General features: G+C 44.2%; 1 protein-coding gene across 6 annotated transcripts in view; it reads right to left on the reverse strand.

Moving 5' to 3' along the window:
- The window catches only part of GALNT18 (polypeptide N-acetylgalactosaminyltransferase 18), a 387970-nt gene that overhangs the window by 238697 nt on the left and 121321 nt on the right, over nt 1–27952 (reverse strand). Inside the window, exon 1 of one of the 6 annotated variants that reach the window (XM_048854236.2) lies at nt 7089–7127. The exons of the other annotated variants lie outside the window; for them this stretch is intronic. Within the exon in view, the coding sequence (XP_048710193.1) occupies nt 7089–7095 (7 nt within the window). The 5' untranslated portion in view covers nt 7096–7127. Of the gene's footprint in view, nt 1–7088; nt 7128–27952 lie in introns of those variants that run through there. 6 annotated transcript variants of the gene reach the window in all.

The raw sequence follows: 27952 nt of genomic DNA on the forward strand, positions 1-27952 counted from the left end.
TTGGTGGCTGAGCTAAAGCGGATTACTCTGATCCTAATTATCTTCTCTAGAAAAAGCCTCAGGCAAAGAAACCTCCCAGGGAAACCCAACACTGCATTTCCTTATACGCCCTCAGGAAGACGGATTTGTAGGCCTGCTGAGCAGGCAGGGGCAGGCTGCATGATATTCCAACTGAGCAGAGCCAAAACTCCACATGCGATCTTGTCGTCAATCCCCCTCCCCTCTCACTGAATTTTAGAGCTCCTGTTGCTCTGTACTGTTAACCAAGGGCGTGTTGTTCTGGCCAGTAGCATCTGTCAGTAACTGATGGTTCTCTGCTCACATGCTACATTTCTCCATCCAATACTCCTCCCCACAGGGGCAAAGAACAGCGTGTTGCAGTAACCAGAATTGTAGAGTGGTTGTATTTGGAATTGACTGTACAGTGTTTATGCACTTCTCTTTACAGGATCCGTGGGATCACAATGCCATGTTGGTTCCACTTTCTTCCCTCCTGCAATTCTGGAGTCATTCCAAAGATCTATTTCTCTTCTTTTCATCCCCTTAGCATAGTGGTGGGCAAACTTTTTGGCCCAAGGGCCACATCTGGGTGGGGAAATTGTACGCAGGGCCATGAATGTACGGCTGGGGCAGGAGGGATGTGGGGTGCAGGAAGGGGCTCAGGGCAAGGGGTTGGGGTGCAGGAGGGGTGCGGCAGAGGACTCAGGGCAGGGGGTCAGGGTGCGAGGTGCAGGAGTGGTTTGGGGTGCAGGCTCCAGCCTGGCACCACTTATGTCAAGTGGCTCCGGGGTGGCAGTGGCGCACAGCAGGGCTAAGGCAGGCTTCCTGCCTGCCCTTGCCCTGCGCTGCTCCCAGAATTGGCCAACATGTCCGGCAGTGGCTCCTGGGGGTGAGGTGGAGCAGGCGGCTCCACCGCGCACTGCCCTCACCTGCAGATACCAGTCCCAAAGCTCCCATTGGCCGTGGTTCCCTGTTCCTGGCCAATGGGAGCTGTAGGGGGCAGTGCCTGAAAGCAAGGACCATGCACGGAGCCCTCTGTCCATCCCCCCCAGGGGCAACAGGGACATGGTGCCAGCCGCTTCTGGAAACAGCACAGGGCCAGGGCAGGCAGGGAGCCTGCCTTAGCCCCGGTGCACCACAGGGCCCACAATCCCATAGGGTGGACTGAAAGCACACAACAGCAGAGGGGCTAGAAAAGTGCCTTAGTTTGTAAAACTCTGCCCTGCTTGTCAGGTACTATTAAGACCTGGGTGATGCTTAGACAGAAATAACGACTCAAAGAGGGTTCTATCTTCGTCATCTTCAGATTTCAGAAACAAAACAGGCCTGCTAAGGCTCAGTTTATAGAACACTTGTAGCCTCACTCCTCATTATGATTGTCCATCTGGCAGCAGCATTAATTTAAAAATACATGGGTCTAGTTTGGCGGGGTAGGGAAATAAACTAATGGGATACAGGCGTCTTTTCCTTCCAGCCTCCTCCATACACCAAGCAGCGTTTTGCCAGACCCGCAGCTCAGGGCATTTGAGTGCAACCTCACACAGTTTCCACTCCTCTGTGCACATTATTCCCCCCAAAGAGTAGCATGAGGCACGGTATTGCTTTCTGTCCTCTCCTGAGCGTCTCTATTTGTTCTTAACTGCTGCTGCATGAGAAGCAAGTTCATCTGCCATAGGGCTGTCCAATCCACCAAGGGCTTTAGGTTACAGAATCACAAACATACGATTTCCATCTATTCAGCCATAATCTCTGCTGCCAATGCAAGCCAATCACTACCATATATTCCCCTTGCAGTCTGCACAGTCTAATTTTAAATGGCATGTGGAATGGTACTTTTCACTTTGTCCAGATTTCTAAATGCCCGGAGCTCCCATTTTGTTATACTATCCTTACAGGCACTTGCACCTCCCAATTTACTTCTATTTATGAAAGACGGCAACTGAAGTGTTGTCTAATGAGCAAGTTTTGGGGCAGGATGGCCCTATGATTCAGGGCTGCAAGGCAGGAGAACAGGGTTAAACCCTGGCTGTGCCATGTAAAATTTGGGTAAGTCACTTAAGTCATTTTTGAAAATCTGATCTTAATGTTTAGGTGCCCAGCTTTAGACACACAGGGCTACGTTCAGCTTCTAATCAGCCCCTCTGCACTGCAGCATTGCTCAGCACAGCTGAGGGGAAGGAAGCAAAGGTTGATTTAAGTCATCTTTACACTCACTAGGAATCTGAGTTTTTCCATGGGCCAAACCAGCTTCTGCCACAAGTCAGAGAATCCTAAGAGCACCTGTGACTTGTGCTGCCTCATAATGGCTCTAGAGACCAATATACGGGTGAGAATAGTCCCTTCTGTCCCTGACAGTCATTTACAGCAGGGGAGAGAGAAGCAGGAGGGGAGGAACTTTATGCCCACTTAGGACATAGTGTAATCCTCAATTCCCATTTATGGCAGTTTTGCATCACTCAGAACCACTGAAAATCCAGACTTCTCTCTTCATGTCCCTTCATTTGCCATCTGTCACATGAGGCTAACCATATTTCCGACTTCCCAAGGGTATTAAAATGAGGTCTCTGAGCTGCTCACATACTATGGTGACAAGCACCATAGAAATTCCCCTAAAACCAATAAAAATCCTATCTTTAATTCAATATATACATTTCTCACAAATTCCTTTCTTTGGGCACAATCATTTAGCGTCACCAACTATCTTCACTAATTTGCTGTCCCCTTCCACCTCAAAGTCAATAGTAAATATTTAGAAATATTGGTTCTAATACTGCACCAGGGACACCCCACTTCTAACTACTCAATATCCTGAGGAGCAGATGTTTACTGCAACTCTTTGTTTTCTATCACTTAACTAATGAGTAGTTTTGTATTTATTTTGTTTATACAGAGATTAAACAGATTTCTAAACATCATTAGAGCATGGGTTCCCAAGGATATTTTAATCCTCAAATAGAATTACTGTATGCCTACTTGCACAAAAGAGTGGAAATAACATGTTTGGGTCTATTTTTCCACCTCACTGCACCTTGTGTAGCCATTTAAGCTTGGGCAGAGTAGGTGTAAAAGGCTACCAGACCAGAACAGTCATATCTCAGTCTTATTTTGCAAAGGTGGGCCTGCCTGACTACCCCAAGTGCAAGGGAGTGGAGAATGAACCCCTTAATTATTGATTTGCACATTAGTGTTCCAATCCAGTCATGTTGTTTCATGCAAGGATTTTCACATTTTAAAAGGATGCTCTTTTACCCCTAATGAATTTACTTTTCTAGTTAGCCATGTAGGTTTCTTCCCCCCCACTTTTGTTGTTTTCTTGTTCAGAGATATGGAAACCATCTGTGCCTCTACAATGTCTAACAACCGTCTGTAACTCTATTTCTCTTAAAGAGACATCATCAAGGCTGGAAAGCCAAATATGCCAGTTGTTTTGCTGGAACACATGCAGATACATTGCAATTTCTCCCTCCTCTGCTTCCCTCGCCTGGTGTAATAAGCAATGGACAAGTCTCTAGGTTCTGTTAAATCATGCACCAGTACAAAGTTCAGCACGAGACCTGTAGGGACCAAGGTAACTCTTACACTGTCTTTGCCCCTCCCCTATGCTGGGGATTTTTCCTCTTGTGGTGCTTTATACTATGCCCGTGTAAAAGAGATGTGGCGCATTCATGAATTGGGTACCTACTGACTTATTTTTGCCATCTGTAACAAGAGGTTCATATAGTGTACATCCACCTTCATAAAGGACTTGGAAGTTATGGATGACGGGTGGGATTTTTCAAAAGCAAAGTGATTTAGGATTAATTACGTGAATTTCAATGGAATCTGTGTTCTGAAGTCACATTGGCACTTCTGAAAATCCCACTGTTTAAAGCTTTACATGAGTGCAACTGAAGACACAGCACAGATCAAAAAGTCGGTTTGTTTGTTTACAGCCAGATCATGACACACTCCCATGCACTGGAGTAATGTGGTGTAAGAAACAAAAGAAATTACATAGGCAATCGTATGCAGAGTATGTGACTAGGATGAGATTCACAATGAGATATAGTATATCTTAAGTGGTGCTGTGATGCACCAACAGAAAACAATACTGATGTGAACTATGATACAAACAGTGTTTCAGAAAAAAAGTCATGTTTCAACTCTGACTGACTAATCCAAAGCACTGTCCTACTGATGCTGAGCTTGATGGCCAAGGTCTAGCTAATATGATCAGCTGTTCGTCTTCTAGTCTTTCCTGACAAATAAAACTTATCACTTTAGATTGACATTGGCTTCCTCAGAGAATTTCCATTTATAAATGGAAATTTCAACTTTCCTATTTAATATTTGTCATAAGAAACAGGCAGGAGAATAACAAAATGAGATCTTGTCTTATTTTTCATATAATTCTATTTCATGTCACTTCTCTTTCAATCATTTCTCCCTGCATAATATAATAGCTCATTATCATATTACAGCCACTGAATCTCAAATAGCTGGTAATCATCATATTTCAGAGGCCTGTTAGCATCCATTTTCTACAACACTATTCTTCCAACCTTCCATCAGCCATTTACTTCTAGGTGCTGAGTGGAAACATGCAATTAATCTCATTAAAACAGCAGGATGGAAAACTAATACTACATCTCTCAGCATTCTGCGTGTTCAGATATCTGTTTCCAACTGTCCTAAATAGGATTTTGTGCTACTTTAGGTAATAATTAATGTTAAAATCTAAGAGCATTATTTAAAACCAAACAAACACTTTTCCTTTTAATCTTTTCAAATGTTGAGATTATTTGAATATTAATTAGTATTCCCTTGAGAGGGAATTAGGTATCTGGAGCTAATATTAATATTCTTATTTACATTTCAGACACTGCTCTAAATATGCCTGGCACTTGTAGATTCTCATAGTGCTTTTCATAGTTAACTCAATGTAGTCACTATCCAAAATAAAGAACACAAGGACATCTAGTTGGCTGTAAAGACATGCATGCTATGGAGGTTCCGCAGCTTCTGGGTATCATCTGCCTGTGAGTCAGAGTTTCCTGACACAGTCTCAGTTTTCATCTGTTTTCCCTCTCAGATGTTGAATAAAGTAGTAATATTTCTTGAACTCTCCTGCACAGTGTAAATTACTCCAGGAGCCTCTGAACTGTCAGCCATGACAGTCCTGGACAACTGCTGATTCTGTAGTCAAACAGCGATAACAAGGTAAACTCATCATTTCTGCCAAGGTGACGGGAGGCCAGTATTTGGCCACATCAGAATGATTAAAGTAGAACAGTATTCTTCCCACTATCAACACCTAAATCAAAACACAAACTCCCAAACACATGCAGAATCTCCCTCAGACATGGAAAGCATGTCTACAGAGGTCTACTGATTCCACGTCTGATAAAACTGATATTCTCATGTTACTCTGTCACTGACCTTCCACTCTCACATTATAAGAGAACAAGTTGTAGATTTGACGTTTAACCTCCAGTTTTGGTGTATCACTCAAAGACAAATCTTCCCTTAATACTCCAATTCAGGCTTTTCACAATTTAAAAGTTGCAGTATACAGAAGGGACTGTCTTACTTTATACTCACTATTTGCCTTGAAAGGAAACCTGACCTTGACTGTGGTGTATTCTTTGGACCAGGTACTGAAGTAATACAGAATAGTTTTCTTTTATAAAGGAAGTAACTTCACAAAAGTACAACTAAACCTACTGTACAGTTATAATATATAAACATGGCTGCCAAATTGCTCTGTGCCACATTCTACATATTGTTATAAATGACTGTATGGCTGCCATTTCATGACTTGGTGATGTATATTTTCCTTCAATCCAAAACTTCACTGAGGTTGAAGTACAACCAAAGGGTCTAGAGAGAATAGTTTTCAGCTGAGCCAAGCCAGATACAGTCAAAAGTGATTAGAGCCGCTAGATGGGATTCCATGATCTCACTCTATCAATGCATTACATTAAGTGACAGGTTATGCAGTGGTGTCAAATCTAAAATGCATTATTTTCTACAGAGCCTAGGAAAGTACAGCATGTTCTCTTGTGCTAGCCAGCACAGATCCTAAACAAATAACATAAAACGAGCAAAGAAATTTACTGAAATGTTTTCTGTCCTGATTTTATATCCTGTCTTTGGTTTTTTTGAGATCTTTTTAGTACTATTCCTTTAATCAACATATTACATTTAAATAGCATCATTCATCCTAAGGAGCTCAAACTGCTTCTGAAACCATGCAGAAGCAGAAAATCATTTCAACACTGAAATGCAGCCACTTCTGGGATACAGGACAGTAGGTAGGCAGATACCTAGAGAACTTCATGACAAGAAAAGAGATATTTTTAGAAAGACTGGGGCAAAACTCCAGTCTTATGAAACCTGCAAGGAGTCTACACTGCAATCCAAGCTGTGACTGAAATGCAGGTAAACGTACCCACACCAGTATGGCAAAAAAAAAAAAAAAAAAAATAGCAGTGTAGAGGCCTCCGAGTGGACTGTACAAGAACACCTGGGACTCTAGATACCTACTCATGTTGCTAGTCCACATTGAAACTGGCGCCGCGGCATCTTCACTGCTAGTTTTTGCCATGCGATTTCTGGTAAAGCTAGCACAGGTTTGTGTACATGAGCTGCAACCACACCTCGGACTGCAGTATAGACGTACGCTGAATTGAATACTGGAACTCCTCACTTAAAGTCGTCCCAGTTAACACTGTTTCGTTGTTACCTTGCTGATCAATTAGGGAACATGCTCGTTTAAAGTTGTGCAATGCTCCCTTCTAACCGTCTTTTGGCAGCCGCCTGCTTTGTCCACTGCTTGCAGGAAGAGCAGCCTGTTGCAGCTAGCTGGTGGGTGGTTGGAACCAGGGTGGACGGGCAGCCCCCCAGCAGCTCCCCGCTCCCTTAACTTCCCTGTGCAGCTTGCGTCAGTTCAGCTGTCCCTCCCCCCACTACCATGTGCTGCTCCTGCCCTCTGTCTTTGAGCTGCTCCCCGAGACTCCTGCTTGCTGTGTCGGGGCGAGGGGAAGAAGAGGGGGCCTAATGTCAGGGTGTCCCCCTCCCCCCCTGCTCCTACACCCCTTTTACCCTACCTTCCATAGAGCAGGGGGGACACACAGAGGGAGGGAGCTGCGATCTGGTCTCAGCTTGCTGATCTAATTAACAAGGCAGTGTACTTCTGACCCCACTCTCCATACTTAAAGGGGAAATGCGCATCTCTCTCTCTCAAACACACACAGGGTGTGACTCTCTGTCTCTGTCTGCCCTCCCTCCTTTCCTGCTGCCTTGTAGAGTGAGAGAGTTAACCCTTGAGGGCTCAGCCACTTGCTAGTGCATAGTTTAGCAGTAAGGCATTCCCTGGGAACTATCCCACCCTCTGACTCCTCCACCTCAACCAAGCTTCACAGTCATCATCACTGTGTACCAGTATTAAATTGTTTGTATAAAACTTTTACTGTGTGTGTATATACATATATAGGTCTTGTCTGGTAAAAAAAATTTCCCTGGAACCTAACCCCCTCATTTACACTAAGTCTTATGGGGAAATTGGATTCGCTTAACATCGTTTCGCTTAAAGTCGCATTTTTCAGGAACATAACTACAACGTTAAGTGAGGAGTTCCCGTACGTATTCATTTGCAGTGTTTCAGAAGAACACAGGGCTAATTTTACTGGTGTTGGCATTTGAATACATGGTTTCAGGAAACTTCGATTTTTTTTTTAACTGGATTGTAAGGCTTTAGGCCATCCCTTTGTGTCTTTAATGAAAGTTTTGATACTAGATTAAAAAAAAACAAAACAGAAAACCACAATCCTCAGTAACAAAGGATAGAAACAACCGGAGCTATTTATGGAGCTTGTCTGAAGGAAAATGCCTTTCTGATGCAGATATAAACTAAATAAATACATATTAACGTACTGTATGTGGGTGGGGCTTTTCTTTGAATGAAACTTTAAAAACTGAAGTCTTCACTCTCTGTCTAAACATTAAATATCACATAGTACTCTTCATAAAGGGAAAGACTTCAAGAGAAAATAATGGAAAATTATCGACTAAGACTTCAGGTTATGATTTAGTACTCTGTTCAATTTAAGAAAGTATTTTGCATTCCTAATAGTCAACGGAATTATTAAACTCATTCCTTATCCAGACAATCTAGCTAATAAAACCAATCAGAGGAAACAGCTTTTAAGTCAAGATCACTCTCTGCTGGCATACTACTTATGGTTTTCTACATCAATTGCTAAGAGACACTAGATCACTGGGGAAAAGCAGGATATTTATTTGCAAGGTCAGCAAATCTTTTTTTCCCTAGATTTACACAGACTAACTTAGAATATAAAAGGAAACCTGAGATGCTCTGAGAAGTTACTGAGCAGAAACTTCTATTCTGTATCTTGCAAAACTAAGAGTGATCTATAAAAGGAATGAAATATGTTTTCTACGAGTTTGATGGTGTAATGTGTTTCTTTTTAAGAGCCCATAAAGCAACTTGTGAAACTATGGGCTCAGACACTAAAAAGCCTGGTGATGGTGCTGACATGTCAACTTATTAATTAGAATTTCTTATGCAATAGTATTTTTTATTTTTGTGCAATGAAAATAGCTGAAGAACTGTAAGTGAGGGGTTTTTTGGTCCCTTTGTTTCTTCCATACATCTGTTATTGGAAGTCTATCAGAATGCTGGGACCTGCCTTCTCACCCGTACTGAGAAGTATGATTGTGCTGGTTCCTCTTTCATTTCAGATTCCAGTCCCATCCGTGTTTTTAAAACTTTCTGTTCACCTACTCCAGCTTACCTCACTCATTTTGGCCCTGACTGTCCACTACATTGTCACTGTTTGTGCAATAATCTTCTCTGCAACATTTGCCATCTAGGCTAGCCTTCTTATATTTCTCAATTTTCTTTGATTTTTCATTGTATTTCAAATCTCCATGAGAAACATGTTGGTTCTCCTATATTTCTTAGTTTCTCTTTCTTTCTGCTAATATTTATCTCTGCAACTTTAATTATTAATTCTGTAAAATATGCTGGCGTACTATTTGTACAAAGCATGACATAAAAGTTACAGGCTGGGGTTTCAAAGGAGTCTAAGAGAATTTTAATTGGATTGGGTGCCTAATTCAAGCCCATTCACAGCTTTGGGGTTGTTGTTTTTTAAAGTCCCACCCATAATACTTGCATCTTCTTTGGGTTTATTTAAAAAAATAATTTTTAAAAGTGTTTTATACATATGAACATTTTTAGGATTGACTCCTAGAGGCTAATTTCTCTTTGCAAAGCTTGCATATCTTGCCGACTTATACAGGCATTCCTGACTCTCAAAAAAAAAAAAAAAAAAACGACTTTCAATAACCCAATGCACTGGAAGCCAGAGAAATGATTTAATGTTCTCAAAAAGCATCAACCCTAAGAGAATTTGGGCCCAAGTAAAACTGTACAATGCAAGGAGAATGAGGACTTTCACTGTAACATTGCTGAAAAATTTAAATGAAAAGTGCTGAAGGTTTACATAAAAAGGAGGAGAGTTGACAGTGAACAGAGATATGAGGTCAGATTCTCTGCTGTGTCATACATACTCTGGATGCAGTGTGGGGTGGGGAAAGTAGACAGACATAACCTTTCAGAGTAACAGCCATGTTAGTCTGTATTCGCAAAAAGAAAAGGAGTACTTGTGGCACCTTAGACTAACCAATTTATTTGAGCATGAGCTTTCGTGAGCTACAGCTCACTTCATCGGATGCATACCGTGGATACTGCAGCAGACTTTATATACACACAGAGACCATGAAACAATACCTCCTCCCACCCCACTCTCCTGCTGGTAATAGCTTATCTAAAGTGATATCAAGTTGGGCCATTTCCAGCACAAATCCAGGTTTTCTCACCCTCCACCCCCCCACACACAAACTCACTGTCCTGCTGGTAATAGCCCATCCAAAGTGACAACTCTCTACACAATGTGCATGATAATCAAGGTGGGCCATTTCCTGCACAAATCCAGGTTTTCTCACCCCCCTCCAAAAACCACACACACAAACTCACTATCCTGCTGGTAATAGCTCATCCAAACTGACCACTCTCCAAGTTTAAACAGAACGTCTGGGGGGGGGGGGGGGGGGGGGTAGGAAAAAAAAAAGGGGAAATAGGCTACCTTGCATAATGACTTAGCCATTCCCAGTCTCTATTTAAGCCTAAATTAATAGTATCCAATTTGCAAATGAATTCCAATTCAGCAGTTTCTCGCTGGAGTCTGGATTTGAAGTTTTTTTCTTTTAAGATAGCGACCTTCATGTCTGTGATTGCATGACCAGAGAGATTGAAGTGTTCTCCGACTGGTTTATGAATGTTATAATTCTTGACATGACATAACCTTTGTGCTAAGGGCTGCAGAGACAGAGGGGCTTAGAGACAAGCTATTCTTGCTCTGGCTCTGCCCCTGCTGCAGACTCCCCAGCTGGAGGTAACTCCAGCTTTGGCATTCAATATCAGTCTCCACTCCTGAGTGGCACAAAGTGAGTAGAGTGGGCACACAGACTAGAGAACCGCCTGTTTCAGAAGAGTTACCTTTCTTCCAAGGAAAAATACAGCAACTGTTTCCTTGGATCTCTAACTTGTTCTTTACAAAAAGAAAAAGGAGTACTAGTGGCACCTAAGCCCTGGTCTACATTAGGACTTTAGGTCAAATTTAGCAGCGTTAAATCGATGTAAACCTGTACCCGTCCACACAATGAAGCCCTTTATTTTGATTTAAAGGGCTCTTAAAATCGATTTCCTTACTCCACCCCTGACAAGTGGATTAGCGCTTAAATCGACCTTGCCGGCTCGAATTTGGGGTACTGTGGACACAATTCGATGGTATTGGCCTCCGGGAGCTATCCCAGAGTGCTCCATTGTGACCGCTCTGGACAGCACTCTCAACTCAGATGCACTGGCCAGTTAGACAGGAAAAGAACCGCGAACTTTTGAATCTCATTTCCTGTTTGGCCAGCGTGGCAAGCTGCAGGTGACCATGCAGAGCTCATCAGCACAGGTGACCATGATGGAGTCCCAGAATCGCAAAAGAGCTCCAGCATAGACCGAACGGGAGGTACGGGATCTGATCGCTGTTTGGGGGAGAGGAATCCGTGCTATCAGAACTCCGTTCCAGTTTTCGAAATGCCAAAACCTTTGTCAAAATCTCCCAGGGCATGAAGGACAGAGGCCATAACAGGGACCCGAAGCAGTGCCGCGTGAAACTGAAGGAGCTGAGGCAAGCCTACCAGAAAACCAGAGAGGCGAACGGCCTCTCCGGGTCAGAGCCCCAAACATGCCGCTTCTATGATGAGCTGCATGCCATTTTAGGGGGTTCAGTCACCACTACCCCAGCCGTGTTGTTTGACTCCTTCAATGGAGATGGAGGCAATACGGAAGCAGGTTTTGGGGACGAAGAAGAAGATGATGATGAGGAGGAGGTTGTAGATAGCTCACAGCAAGCAAGCGGAGAAACTGGTTTTCCCGACAGCCAGGAACTGTTTCTCACCCTGGACCTGGAGCCAGTACCCCCCGAACCCACCCAAGGCTGCCTCCTGGACCCAGCAGGCGGAGAAGGGACCTCTGGTGAGTGTACCTTTTAAAATACTATACATGGTTTAAAAGCAAGCATGTGAAAGGATTACTTTGCCCTGGCATTCGCGGTTCTCCTAGATGTACTCCTAAAGCCTTTGCAAAAGGTTTCTGGGGAGGGCAGCCTTATTGCGTCCTTCATGGTAGGACACTTTACCACTCCAGGCCAGTAACACGTACTCGGGAAACATTGTAGAATACAGCATTGCAGTGTATGTTTGCTGGCATTCAAACATCATCCGTTCTTTATCTCTCTGTGTTATCCTCAGGAGAGTGAGATATAATTCATGGTCACCTGGTTGAAATAGAGTGTTTTTCTTCAGGGGACACTCAGAGGAGCCCATTCCTGCTGGGCTGTTTGCCTGTGGCTAAACAGAAATGTTCCCTGCTGTTAGCCACAGGGAGGGGGGAAAGTTGAGGGGGTAGCCACACGGTGGGGGGAGGCAAAATGCGACCTTGTAACGAAAAAACATGTGCTATGTATGCAATGTTAACAGCAAGGATTATCCTGAAAGAGTGTAGCCACTGTTTTATAAAATGTGTCTTTTTAAATACTGCTGTCCCTTTTTTTTTCTCCACCAGCTGCATGTGTTTCAATGATCACAGGATCTTCTCCTTCCCAGAGACTAGTGAAGCTTAGAAAGAAAAAAAAAACGCACTCGCAATAAAATGTTCTCCGAGCTCATGCTGTCCTCCCACACTGACAGAGCACAGACGAATGCGTGGAGGCAAATAATGTCAGAGTGCAGGAAAGCACAAAATGACCGGGAGGAGAGGTGGCGGGCTGAAGACAGTAAGTGGCGGGCTGAAGAGAGGGCTGAAACTCAAATGTGGCGGCAGCGTGATGAGAGGAGGCAGGATTCAATGCTGAGGCTGCTGGAGGACCAAACCAGTATGCTCCAGTGTATGGTTGAGCTGCAGCAAAGGCAGCTGGAGCACAGACTGCCACTACAGCCCCTGTGTAACCAACCGCCCTCCTCCCCAAGTTCCATAGCCTCCACAACCAGACGCCCAAGAACGCGGTGGGGGGGCCTCCGGCCAACCAGCCACTCCACCACAGAGGATTGCCCAAAAAAAAGAAGGCTGTCATTCAATAAATTTTAAAGTTGTAAACTTTTAAAGTGCTGTGCTTAAAGTGCTGTGTGGCATTTTCCTTCCCTCCTCCATCACCCCTCCTGGGCTACCTTGGTAGTCATCCCCCTATTTGTGTGATGAATGAATAAAGAATGCATGAATGTGAAGCAACAATGACTTTATTGCCTCTGCAAGCGGTGATTGAAGGGAGGAGGGGCGGGTGGTTAGCTTACAGGGAAGTAGAGTGAACCAAGGGGCGGGGGGTTTCATCAAGGAGAAACCAACAGAACTGTCACACCGTAGCCTGGCCAGTCATGAAACTGGTTTTCAAAGCTTCTCTGATGCGTACCGCGCCCTCCTGTGTTCTTCTAACCGCCCTGGTGTCTGGCTGCGCGTAACCAGCAGCCAGGCAATCTGCCTCAACCTCCCACCCCGCCACAAAGGTCTCCCCCTTACTCTCACAGATATTGTGGAGCACACAGCAAGCAGTAATAACAGTGGGAATATTGGTTTCGCTGAGGTCTAAGCGAGTCAGTAAACTGCACCAGCGCGCCTTTAAACGTCCAAATGCACATTCTACCACCATTCTGCACTTGCTCAGCCTGTAGTTGAACAGCTCCTGACTACTGTCCAGGCTGCCTGTGTACGGCTTCATGAGCCATGGCATTAAGGGGTAGGCTGGGTCCCCAAGGATACATTAGGCATTTCAACATCCCCGACAGTTATTTTCTGGTCTGGGAATAAAGTCCCTTCCTGCAGCTTTTGAAACAGACCAGAGTTCCTGAAGATGCGAGCGTCATGCACCTTTCCCGGCCATCCCACGTTGATGTTGGTGAAACGTCCCTTGTGATCCACCAGAGCTTGCAGCACTATCAAAAAGTACCCCTTGCGGTTTATGTACTCGGCGGCTTGGTGCTCTGGTGCCAAGATAGGGATATGGGTTCCGTCTATGGCCCCACCACAGTTAGGGAATCCCATTGCAGCAAAGCCATCCACTATGACCTGCACATTTCCCAGGGTCACTACCCTTGATATCAGCAGATCTTTGATTGCGTGGGCTACTTGCATCACAGCAGCCCCCACAGTAGATTTGCCCACTCCAAATTGATTCCCAACTGACCGGTAGCTGTCTGGCGTTGCAAGCTTCCACAGGGCTATCGCCACTCGCTTCTCAACTATGAGGGCTGCTCTCATCTTGGTATTCATGCGCCTCAGGGCAGGGGAAAGCAAGTCAAAGTTCCATGAAAGTGCCCTTATGCATGCGAAAGTTTCGCAGCCACTGGGAATCGTCCCAAACCTGCAACACTATGCGGTCCCACCACTCTGTGCTTGTTTCCCGAGCCCAGAATCGGCGTTCCACAGCATGAACCTGCCCCATTAGCACCATGATGCATGCATTGGCAGGGCCCATGCTTTCAGAGAAATCTGTGTCCATGTCCTGATCACTCACGGGACCGCGCTGACATCGCCTCCTCGCCCGGTATCGCTTTGCCAGGTTCCGGTGCTGCATATACTGCTGGATAATGCGTGTGGTGTTTAATGTGCTCCTAATTGCCAAAGTGAGCTGAGTGGCCTCCATGCTTGCCTTGGTATGGCGTCCGCACAGAAAAAAGGCGCGGAACGATTGTCTGCCGTTGCTCTGACGGAGGGAGGGGCGACTGATGACACGGCTTACAGGGTTGGCTTCAGGGAGCTAAAATCAACAAAGGGGGTGTCTTTACATCAAGGAGTATTTCAGGCAGGACTTCACGGAGGGTTCCAATAAGAAATGGTGCACCTAAGTTATCGTTCTTATTGGAACAAGGAGGTTAGCCTGGCCTCTGATTCTGATTGATACATGGCTAGATTTACCTCGCTGCACCTTCTCTGTGAGTGACTGCAGTGTGACCTAGAGGAATGAGTCCCCTAGACAGGGGAGGGGGGGAAGCAAATGAGTACAAAACAAATCTGGTCTATTTCTTGTTTTGATCCACTCCATCTATCTTTTACATCTTTGGCTGGCAGCAGACGGTGCAGAAGGACTGCATGCCATCCACATCTCATGGCTGCTCGGCAGAAGATGGTACAGTACGACTGCTAGCCATCCTCATCTCTTGCCTGCCTGGCAGAAGATGGTACAGTACGACTGCTAGCAATCCGTATCGCCTGCCTGCTCACCATAAGACGGTTCAATAGGACTGACTGCAGGACTAAAGAGAATGACCTGGTCAAGTCACTCCAAATTTAGTCCCTGCCCTCATGTCTGCCCAGGCGCTCCCAGCTGACGTGGCCAGGAGCACCTCAGACATGACGATGACGGCTACCAGTCGTACTGTACCGTCTGCTGCCACAAGGCAAGGGGCTGCTGCTACTGTGTAGCAAAGCCATACCACGTCTGCCAGCACCCAGGAGACATAGGGTGACAGTTACCTGAGCAGGCTCCATGCTTGCCGTGGTATGGCGTCTGCACAGGTAACTCAGGAAAAAAGGTGCGAAACGATTGTCTGCCCTTGCTTTCACGGAGGGAGGGAGGGAACGGGGGCCTGACGATATGTACCCAGAACCACCCGCGACACTGTTTTAGCCCCATCAGGCATTGGGATCTCAACCCAGAATTCCAATGGGCAGCGGAGACTGCGGGAACTGTGGGATAGCTACCCACAGTGCAACACTCCGGAAGTCGACTCTAGCCTCGGTACTGTGGAAGCGCTCCGCCGAGTTAATGCACTTAGAGCATTTTCTGTGGGGACGCACACACTCGAATATATAAAACCGATTTCTAAAAAACCGACTTCTATAAATTCAACCTTATTCCGTAGTGTAGACATACCCTTAGAGACTAACCCATTTATTTGAGCATAAGCTTTCGTGAGCTACATCGGACGCATCCGATGAAGTGAGCTGTAGCTCACGAAAGCTTATGCTCAAATAAATGGGTTAGTCTCTAAGGCGACGGCTGCTACTCTGAAACTTGTTCTTTACAGGGTCCTTTCCTACTCAACTCTGGTTGCAATCGTAATAATCACTTTTTGAACATGAATGGAAGAAGAAAGAAGGTTCTGTATACACTACCTAAGCACCAAGGTATAACCTACGGAGTGGGGGACAGATTCCAGCCCCTGGTCTGGTCCTATACATTATTCTGAAGACATAGAGCCTGTAAAGGGGCTGAAGGGTGCCAGAGGAGAATTCCCACAACCCTGCAGTAGTGTCGGCTGGAGTAAGTGTTCCCACTCTCACAAGCCCTTGCATATAGGCATGACATGGGAGGGGGGAATAGTTGTAGCACTTAGTGCTGTGAAGATTTTGGGCTGAAGCCAATAGGAAGCCTCAGGGGCTGCTCTAACTTACACCAGAGCCCATTTTGGCCGCCCAGCAGCCTGGAATCTGGGTGGCACAATGGCAATGTAAAGCCACTTTTGCTTGTCCTCCTCTCGGACTATGTCTTCTGTGTTGCGTCTGTCAGGTGACGCACCACACAAACCAGCCCTGAGTCTTTACCATGCTTGTGCATACCCAAGCATCAGCCAGCCATTTGCACATCCTCCTTCCCTGGGTGAAGCTGTCACAATTGTGAGGATGTCACATATGGAAGAGCTGGCCTAATTCGATTAGAATACCAAACCTGTTCAACCTGCCAGAACATCTTGTCACCACACATTAACAAAGCTTTCAGGGTACTGCTCTCAAAACTCAGCACTGCTTATTAAAACATTCTGTCAAACCCCATTAGACATCCTATACAAGAGGTAGTAGTGAATAAGTAGTAGTCATAGCATGTCGGGGCACCGTGTAGAGAACCCTGTATTGATTGATCTTAGTTAAAAGAAAAAGTTTAACATTTATTACTACTAGTGACTAAGATGATACCAAATGGCTCATATTTTATCATCTGCTTAGGTTTCTGCACAGCAACTACTGTTAGGAACATTACCAGCTATAAACTAGTGAACAAATCGTGTTATCAAATGATTTCCAAGGAAGTAGTGGCCAAGGAGATAAGTTCAGCAAAAGGATAAGACAACAGAGCTTACTTGGGAACAAGAAAATAAAATTATTTTCCTTTTCCTATGTATAAATACTGGCTAAACAGAAAATGTCACTATATGTCATGACAGAACACACAAAAAGAAACAGGTGAAGCTTTTCAAAGCAGTCTAATAGGGTTAGGCACCGAATTCCCTGGTAATTTCAATGGGAGTCGGGCACCTAACTCCAATATGCTCCTTTGAAATTTCCAGTCGTAAGCTAGTGACTTATGCACATTCAGATACATACAGCTCCCCTTCTGTGTAAGATTATGGGAGCCATGGATTTTGCATGATAAGAGTGTGAATTGAGTCTATCATTAACTTCAAAGGAACTCGAAGCCTGAGTACAGTCCTTGGAATAAGGGAACCCTTATGCTTGCTTCTCCTCCCATTTAAATCAATGACAAGATTCCCATTGATTTCAGTGTGACTCGGGTCAGGCCTCTCACAGACCCAGATGGTCCCTGAGATCTGTGCATGGAGGTCTCATTTCACATGGATCTCACATCTCTTCTACAGCACTGTTCCCCCTGCCTGGACCTCAAGCTGCACCCTTCAGGGAAGGGAACAACAGGGCCAGGACCACTCATGTCATCCCCCACAGATTATAGTATCCTTTCAGCAAAGTTCTCCCTTGTGGTCCACTGTGGCCAGAAAATAGAAAAAGCGGAAGCAGCCAGCCTGAATGGAAATGGATCCTCTGGGATCAGCAAGGTGTGAAGATGGGCCCAGTGCCCCTTTCTGGTCAAAGGGAAACCGCCTTTCCCCTCACTACTTTAAGAGGAGATCTTCTGAAGAGATTTCCCCCCCAGACATCTCTCTTGCAAGTTTTACCACGAGAGGATGGTCTGGCCCCAACTGAGGAAGCACAGCAATTATGAAGGTTAGTATTAGCCATGGTAACTATTGGATCCTGCAGCACTACTCAGCAAACAGTCCCTATTTATGAGAGCAGCCCCATGACCTTGCAAAGAAACAACCTGCTTATCCCCACAATGATTTAGTGTCCCGCAGCAATTGACATAAAATTCATGAGTAGCATACCACCACAGAGTGATCTTGACTTTAAAAAGCCATTTCCTCCGCTTGTGGGAAGCAGGGCTGAAGGACTGGGCCTAAGCTTGTTCTCTAATATCTGTATTATTTAATAAAAAAAAAAAAAGGATTAGTGCTATACCAAAGCATTTCCACCCATGCCTACTAAATTAATACTATCAATACCCCACAGTTTAATGTCTTGTCTAGGACCACATCTTATGGGATGCCCACAGTAGCAGCAGAGTCCCACTCTCTCTCGGTATCACATATTAGGAAAGCCTGTCTTAGTCTCTCCTCAACCATACCGGCTAGTTAACTCGATACAGTTCATCTGCATTTGTGTTCCCAATGATGTCCACGGGAGCAAGGAAAGCACAATGTTGATTCAAGATTTCCTACAGCAGAGAGACCTAGACATTGATTCAACAGTTCAAACAGCAGCAGAAGGTAACTTCAGTTTACTGCCCATTTTCATCTCTAAACATGCCAGCAGTTGTTTTGCTTGATCTAGAAACTCAGTGGTTCATAATTGTTAAATACTAACCATATTTTTTCCTTCAATGAAAAGCTTAATCTTTCTCTAATATTTTTCACAGCCCCCTGTCCTCTAGTGGTAAAATGATACCCATTGAGCGCCTGGAAAAAGAAAATGTGTGATCACCACAGGACTTACTTGTTAAAGAAGCTTTAAAAAAGCCTGTACTGTACATGATCTATATATGTTATATGATCAATGCACAGTATGTGTCTCAGTCTACTCAAGTATTTCTATGTAAAACCAGGAATGGGCAGGGGAACCAATTTAAAATTGTTTAAGACACAGAAATGTCTTTACATTTAAATAAAAAAAATGTAGGAATTACTCTAGCCTACAGCTGCTGCTAAACTGATTAATATTTAGCACTTGGTACTGGAATTGATAAGGTAGTATGGAATGGAAGCTGAGGTTCTTTTAAATAAATAATGCCTTTAATATTCTGTAGAAGAGGGCTTTTTTTCTTTTTCTTTTTTTAAAGTGCTTCTTGTTCCTGGTATTTATGCTGTAAAACTAAATTTAGAAACAAAACGAGTGAAAAATTCAATGATACAGAAACTGAAATGGAAAAGGATCCAGCACAATTCAATTGCCCCAGCCTATGTAAAAATCTCACTCCATAACAATCAGCTGGATTTTGCAAAGCTGTCAAGAGTCATACTCCAGCAGCTTTATGCAGGATCCAGAAGTTCACTGAGTGCTAGGAAACAAGTCTTCAGAAAAATACCATAATATCTCATATTTACATTTTGCCAATCCTCGATTTGTTTTTAAGCATTGTCTCCGAAGTTTTATGAAGATCAAGTATTCAAAAACTCAAAAGATTACATGCTTCCCGCAACTCAGAAAGTTTCCAAAAGAGAAAATGATCTGGTAGTGTAGAGGGATCTATAAATTAAATAGTATTTTTCCAATTTTATGAATTGAAGAACCACTTGAAATGGATTTTTAGGCCTGCCAGAAACACACTCTGGGTATGTCTACACTTCAATTAGATACCCACGTGTAGACATTCGGGCTCAGCCGGAGCTGTGGGACCCTCCCATCTCAGAGGGCTCCAGCCCAAGCAAGAATGTCTACACTGCAGTTAAATACCTCCGCGAGCCCAAGCCCCACAAGCCCAAGTCAGCTGGCACGGGCCAGCCGCACGGTTTTAATTGCAGCATAAACATGCCCTCTGGGGCTCAGCTACTTGACAGTCACAGATGATAATGGGGAGCAACAACCTGGCAAGGTTCTCTACAATGGATTCTTTTAATGATGTCCATCACCCAGCCATGGCATCTGATAGCTCCATCCTCCATCCCAATTTCCCCTGCTTCCGAAAGCAAATGCTTCAGTGGGTTGATGATCCTGGAACACAACACATCCCTAGATAGGGTCAACACACAGTGGCACTAAAGGCCATGCTGTGATTTATACTACAATGAAGTGCATGTTCCGGGATTCAGCTCCCACTCATTTTGCCACACCACCTGTCTTGCTTCCAAGAACACTTTTTAGCTCGTATATCGAAATCTTTAACATTTAGATGAAGAAAGCTTAACCCTTTCATAGGGCAAAAGAGCCTCCCACTCCCAAGTCAGATCCTGGCCCACACTATAGCGCCTTTCCACCACTCTGGTGGCTCAAAAGGGCAGCTAAGTATTTCCTGTCCCCTGCCTTTAGGTGTGCTGTGGTGGGCATGGCCTGGGCACTGCTTGGAAGCCCTTGGAGGCCATTATCAGTTGAAGTTAGAGAAACCCTCAGACAAGGTGAGTGTGCTGAGTAAAGTCTGCAGGATCTAGGCCCGTATTCTGTCCACTTGAGCTTTAAGGAAGGACTCTGAAGTAATCTCTCCCTTGTTAAAAAAAAAAAAAAGGTGATGTGTTAGATTTGAGATAGGATGGGATTTCAGACCAATCACAAACTGGTAAGTCATCAAAATACACCAGCTCTCTGTACTGTAGTGAAGACTCAGACGCGTTGCTGCAGCTTCTGTAAGTCAAGTACCTCAGAATATGTTTCCCGCCCTCCCCCCCCATTTAAAAAAAAAAAAATAATTCATAGCGCCAGAGAGGTTGACAAGTTATTGAAAGTGGTTCCTCATCTGGAAAGTGCTTATTACCTACTGTGTACCATCTTTATTACATTGATACTGACATTTAACACTCAATAAATCGGCAGTCCCGCTGTGGTGCTTGGCCTGACAGTTAAACTGAGCCCCTTCCTTTTCTTTTAATACCTGTTGAGGTTTTTCAGAAAAGAGGAATATATTCCTTATCTGGCTCCTCATTATGATGCAAACTGTTTTCACACATTCCTTCCCACTGGCAAGATGAATCAAGATAAAAACACCTTCCCTGAGTGTCTTTCATAAAGTTTTGCAGTTTCTTCTTCCTTAATAACATATGAAGTTAAATTATGTGTGACTCCATTCCACTCCCTATGTTACATAACTTTCCCAGTTTCCCTCATTGCTCAGATATTACTGTATGTGACAGCAGCCGTAGGGAGCTGGATCTTCTGGTTGGGCCAAGCTGAGCTTATCACCATGGGGAGGATCGACTTGTGCATCTTCATGCTCTCCTGCTTCTGGCCAAGCCGGTCCCTGAAGTAAACGGGACAACCTGAAAGTTCTTCAAATGAATGCCCAACTAGTTGTTCATGGTCTTAAGAGGTTGATTCAGACCTAACTCCCTTTGGCTCTCTGAAAATGCCAGCAATTGAGCAATAAAGGAGGCCACTTTTTTAAAGAAAATGAAAGCTTGAAAATTGTAGGAAAATAAAGCATCAGCAAATAGCTATTTTAAGGAATTTTACACCCCTTTCATCTTTCCACAGTCTGCTACGAAACAGAAAAAATTTCAAATTACAGCACATTACTAGAGTCTATTTTGGAAGGCCCAAAATATCAAAGGCTAGATCTTCAGCTGCTGTAGACTGACATAGTCAACCACTTAGACCAGCTGGCCTGAGATTGTATGGAGCACATGTAACCTACACACCTCCTGGGTGTGGTGTTCTGTCCCATGTAGTGGCACTTAGCCCTGGTCTACACTGGGGGTGGGGATCGATCTAAGATACGCAACTTCAGCTACAAGAATAGCATAGCTGAAGTCGACGTATCTTAGATCGACTTAGAATCACTTACTTCGTGTGCCCTCGCAGCGTGGGATCGACAGCCGCCGCTCCCCCGTCGACTCCGCTTCCGCCTCTTGCAGTGGTGGGGTTCCGGAGTCGACGGCAGAGCAATAGGGGATTGATTTATCGCATCTACACTAGACGAGATAAATCGATCCCCAATAAATCGATCACTACCTGCCAATCCTGCGGGTAGTGTAGACATGACCTTAGAGATTAAGGAGTCTGCTCTACAGCCTTAGCTAACAGCCACATGGCTTTTAACTCATGCAGTAGAGGCTCATGGATTTAGCTCCAGAGATCCCAGGTTTGATCCTGCCCGCCGACAACTGGGGTCTGTCAGTGTTACACATGCTTGTGTCTCAACAGTGAAATGTGGGGGTTTACGAATTCCTTGAGGTTGAGGTTCTCTAGCAGCGTAACAATTTGAACCATTCCCAGTGTTACCAACACTCACACTTTTATTGCAACTATCACAACATTAGATGTGTCTCTTAAAGCCCCAGCTTCTGAATTCTTGAGATCCAGTTTCATTTCTAAAACAAGTTTCTAGACCCCCAGTTGCAGAGAAAATCTGGAAGACATGAACCAGGTGTAAATTAAAGGCTCAAAAATCAGATGGTAAGGAAAAAGAATCAAACATTTATTTATTTTAAAAGCACAAGGTTTTTTTTTTACACAATTTTAGGGGGTTGTAGGTGTCTGACATGATTTTTTTTTAATGTTTTGTGTTACCAATACCTATCTGTTAGAGCATCTAATCTTGCTACATCTGAACCCCAAACTCGGGTTTTTCTATGCACTAGGGTTTCCTTCCATTTTCCATTCCTTTCTTTGTTCTTTACTTTGTTTCTTTACTCAGACCCTTTCTCCACCATGACAGTCGCTCACTCTCAGAGTTCCCTCTGACTTTCAGTTCCCACTACTTCTCTCAGCTCTCCCCCAGGTCCTTCTTCTCAGATGCCTCTCAACCTCTGTTCCACGCTCACGTTTGCTCCCTCTTTTCTCCTGGGGGTAACTCTTCTCTGCTCCCTCCATCCGCCCTCCCACAAATACCCTATGCTGGGTGAGAAGAAAAAGGAGAGTACAGGATTTAGGAACTAAGAAGAGGCACTACCGGAGATTGGTTCAGTGGCTCTCAGCACCCCTACTATACAAACTGTTCCAGCACTCCTGAACCTAACTGTAAACCCTTTATATATAATGGAAACTCCTTCAAACCGGGGAGCGCAGCAGCATTCCTCCCACACACGTAGTTCCAGCACCCACAGGTGCTGGCTTCCAAGTTTCCCCAGGGGTGCTCAACCCCAGGCCCCGCCCCCACTCCATCCCTTCTCCCAAGTCCACATCCCCACCCCGCCTCAGGCCCCGCCACCACTCCACCCCTTCCCCCAAGGCCCCACCCCCATCCCACCTCTTCCAACCCAGTTCTCCCCACTTCCCAGAGCACGCCCTGTCCCAGTTCCTCTCCCACCCTCTCATGCCTCCTGCACACCGTGGAACAGCTGATCCACAGCAGGCAGGAGGCACTGGGGGGACGGGGGAGAGTTTGGCTGCTGGCAGGGACTAAGCACCCACTAATTTTTTTTTGTAGGTGCTCCAGCCATATAATAGTCATTTACATCAATGGATACAAAATGGAGCATTTTACTTTCATAACATTTTACCCCCACGTTACAGTGGTATAAACAACTCCATGCACTGTAGGGCAAAAGAGAATCAAGTCTAATAACAAAAACTGGTCCTGCTAAAAGCAAATCCATCAGCAGAATGTACTAGGTCTAAAGACAGAACACCGATTCATGGTTTATACAAACATCCCAACAAGTGAAACCATAACAGGAGACCAGATTCTGATCTCATTTACACCAGCCTTACAGCAGTGTAACTCCATTATTACATCCATCATATCCATCATAATCCATCAGAACTCCTGATTCTCCAGGGCTTTGCATTTTAAGCATTTGTTAACAATTGTATAAAGCGATGTAACATTACCACCAGTGTGCAAGAGTAGAGAATTCTGACCTGAAGCCTTTCAAACACACTTCGCATGTAAATAAATGTATACAGAAGGTGCAAGATAATGCAGAATCAGCTATGTAAACCTGTTAAGGGTAATAATATACTATTTGTTTTTTATAGCGATCTTAAAGATATTCTACTAGGGATCTGAAGACAGTACAACATGCCATTTTGTAATTTTGTTACTCACATTCACATATTCATTCAATATATTTAACTTAAGGATTTTCCCCCACCCCACCCCCAAAAGAGTCTCTCCACTTCAAATAAATAGATTTTGGAATTAGTAATTAGCAATATACAGAATCATTGACAATATATAACTTCAATGGGGTAATACAGGATGCAATAAAATCCCAGTATATCATTAATTTTCAGAGATGGAACTGAACCTAAAACACAAGGTATGGTACTGAATTAAAATCATTATGACATGTTACTAATGATGATGATGATAATTAACATTACCTCTTGTTCTGAGGAAAAATAGTCATCCCATTTTATTTTTAAAAATTCTGAAAAAAATAATCTGTAGAACTAACACAAGGGTCATTTTTAATCAGAAATCTTACATGGCAAGGGAAGAAATCTCCTCTGGTCTAACACAAAAATGGAAGTTGTAGAACCAACTAGATTTCAATTGGTGTATGCTCGCTCCTAGATAACTGCACTGCTTATTCCATTGATCTCTGTTATGATAGATCTTTATTATACTAAAGTTCAATATTTTCTCAGGAGAGCAGGATATTGGATACGTTAAACAAATTGAAAGGCATCTCTATAACAGTCTACTGTCAGAGCTTCAGCAACGTATCTAAGCAGTCCAGATATCACTTTAACTCCATTTATATGCCATCTACAGTAGTATATTCAATTGTTGGACTTCATGGTGCATACACAATCCCAAAGGTAGACCCTCTATGGAAATCTAGAATTCTTGCAGTTTTTCTAGCTTTGCTAATTAAATTAAAGACTTTATAGATTGGATTGATTTTCTGGAATGAACATCTCCTCCCAGAACTAAATAAAAACAAAAGTAAACCTTCTTCAATCCACGTTTCTCGTCTTAAAAAAATATTTATAGCCTTTTGTGCCTTTGATTCTAGTGACTGTGCATGAGTTAGGGCTGGATCCAAAACGAATGGCCGACCACTAAAACGTTGTTTCTCCGACTCAGCATAGATCACTCCCAGAATCATTCCATTCGTTTCCCCCCCGTCCTAAATAACACCTTCCCACACGTTAGATGACATTTAAACGTTTTAGAAGATGTCTCCATGCAACCACTTTGTTATTTTAAAGCTTTCCAAGCTTAAATTTATTTCATTAACTCTTAATCAACATTGCTTTAAGGTTAATTTACACCTAGATCCTGTGGTAAAGAGATAAAAATTCCTCTGAGTAAGAAATCAAAATTAATATCTAGAAACAGTTATAATTGCTTGTAACAGAAGGAACTGATTAACCTGCTGAGGGAATCATAGAAGAAAAATTATGCTATAACTGTCTTCAGTTTGCACGTTGTGGGCCTGATCCCACATTTCTTTTACACCCCCCCAACTCCCACAGAATTTGGGGAGCCCTAGATATACATGCAGGATCTGGTCCCAGCACTTACAACATGACATTAGATTATGTATTAGGTCTGGAAATGATGGTGCACTTCAAAAGCTTTGAAAACACTACTAACGGATACAGAGTAGCAGGATAAATCCACTTATGAGGCATGTTAAATAGCAAGCATCTTCCTTCTACGTTGTAGTTATATCACTGCTCTGCACCTGTATACCATCTCAGAAACTGACTTGCCTACATTAGATTTTCAAAAGGTGCTGTTCCTCAAAGGAAGGCATCTTACTCATAAACTGAATGAAACCTCTCTGCTTTTCGTGATAGCAACCACATGCTGAAGAAATAAAAACAACAATGTGCACAAAATGCAAAAAGAAAAGGAGTACTTGTGGCACCTTAGAGACTAACCAATTTATTTGAGCATGAGCTTTCGTGAGCCACAGCTTAGTGAGCTGTGGCTCACGAAAGCTCATGCTCAAATAAATTGGTTAGTCTCTAAGGTGCCACAAGTACTCCTTTTCTTTTTGCGAATACAGACTAACACGGCTGTTCCTCTGAAACCTGACAAAATGCAAAGACTCCCAGGGACTCTGATTGCATACATTCCTCCAGTTACCAAGAAAACTGGAATTCCACCTCCTCCAGTGCAAATTAAATCATAAAAGCTCAGATGCCAGGCCACCAGCAGAAAGGCCTGCAAACTGCAATTTCCAGCTTACTACTGAGTGTCAGGCTAGATAGCCAACTGGTTTTTAGTATCAAATCCTACACATGCAATACAGAATGTATTAACTGTTGTGTTTGAAAATATATTTCCCAGCTTAAACAGTTTAGAAAACTGATACAGGTGTGTGCTACTCTATATACAGAATTACTCAGTACATTTCCATGACTGGCTTTGTTTCTAAATTTCCATTTTAGTTTAGCTTTGTCTCTGAAAAGTAACAGTCTAGGAAGCCTTGCCAATTGTTCTGGTTCTTTCAATAAGACACAGATCCCTGAGGCTTTACAGTAGTAGAGCTTCATTCCATATATCCGAGATGTTACAAACAGGGCTGTTGCACTGAATGTTTCCTTAGCGTTCGTCACTGATCTGCCCACTGACCTGGTGCAGACTAAGAGGTTCTAGCGGCTATTCCCTCTTATGGGCGGGAAGCAGTCTCTCGTAACATCCCCTTGTCATGTTTAAGACAGTATGCCTAAGTAACAAAATGTGGTTGTGTAATAAAACTTCATAATACAGCAAATACTAGAATAGTACTTAACAGAATTTATGCAACAATTGACTTGTTTTGGGAGGATCAGTGATTTACCATTCATTCAGTATAAAGTCTCTGTATCTGGAGAACGGTTTGATGGCACTTCATGCACAAGTACTCTTCATGGTGCCACGAAAGGCTACAGTGTTTGGCTTGGCTTGTTCTTGGGTTTGCTTGTCTCTTCATGTTGGGGTGGAACATTTACTAGTTCCACCTCTGTTGAGTGTTAAGCAACGAATTCATTGTATTCTATTTATCACTGTTAAGAGGATCACACAGTTCCTCCTTGCCCTGCATTGGGTTCCATTGTCTGTAGGACATTGTACTGAACAGATGAATTTACAGTTCTGGTGACATGTATGTCCATCAACTGCAACAGTATAGGAGCGGGGGTTTGGCTGCTCCACGCATCTTACCCTTTTCCGTGAGCAAGATCTACCTTAAGGAAATAGTCACACTCTTAAGCTATGTGTACGCTACCACTTATGTCGGCAAAACTTACGTCGCTTGGGGTGTGAAAAAAAAAAACCACATCCCTGAGCAACATAACTTTTGGCGGCGTAAGTGGTAGGGTGCACAGTGCTATGTCGGTGGGAGAGCTTCTCTCACCAACATAGCTACTGCCACTCATGGAAGTGGTTTTATTATGTCAATGAGAGAGCTCTCTCCTATCGGCATAGAGCAGCTACATGAGTTACCTTGCAGAGGTGCAGCTGCATCAGTACACTGGGGTTCTGTAAGCTCGCTAATATAGACATGGCCTCTGTGGTTCTCCAGGTTGTATCTCTGGAAGATCTATGGCCTGTCTGTCATAGTAGGTTTTAGCTTTGTTGAATTTCTTTAATTGCTCACTGACTCCATCCACTATTTCAGGTTTTAACTGTACTTTTGCTGTAGGTACCAAGTGCAAGTACATCTGGACATTAAACGCTGCACAGGGCAGTCTTGCCTTCATTGGGGGTATTTCTCCATTCTAGGATGGCTTGTCACTTGTTTTACTTATTCTTTAAGGTTTTCTTTAAGAAAGTTTTTGAAAGGTTGATGGTGGATTCAGTTTTGCCATTGGACTGACTGTTGTAGGGGAAAGCTGTGATATGGTTACATTCCCAATCTTTGGCGAAGCATGCAAATTCATTGTTGGTGACCTGTGGTCCATTATCTGAAATGACAATCTGGTATGCCATGTGTACTGAGGCATTCTATTGCTTTGTCTATTATCGTTGAAGAAAACGGTTGATGCCCACAACCCAATGAAGCTGGGGATGAGGGGTTTGCGGTGTGGAAGGGACTCAGGGCTGGGGCAGAGGGTTGAGGTGAGGTCTGCAGGGTGGGGCCTGAAATGAGGGGTTCAGGGTGTGGGAGGGGCCTCTGGGCTGGGGCAGGGGTGCGGGAGTGGTTCAGGGCTCGGGGATGGGGGTACAGGCTCTGGCATTGGGATGAGGGGTTTGCAGTGCAGGAAGGGGCTCCGGGTTTGGGGTGGGGAGCTCAAGGCTGAGGCAGGGGATTGGAGCATGGGCTTACCTCTGGCGGCTCCCAGCCAGCGGTGCAGCGGGGGTGCAGAGGCAGGCTTCCTGCACATCCTGGCACCGCAGACTGCGCTGCACCCCGAAATCGGCCAGCAGCAGGTCTGGCTCCTAGGCGGAGGTGCACAAGCGGCTCTGCACGGCTCTTGCCCACAGGCCGGTGCTTCAGGCAGAAGCAGCACGCAGAGCCC

Source organism: Caretta caretta, chromosome 6, assembly GCF_965140235.1.
Source record: "Caretta caretta isolate rCarCar2 chromosome 6, rCarCar1.hap1, whole genome shotgun sequence".
Taxonomy (NCBI): Eukaryota; Metazoa; Chordata; order Testudines; family Cheloniidae; genus Caretta; species Caretta caretta.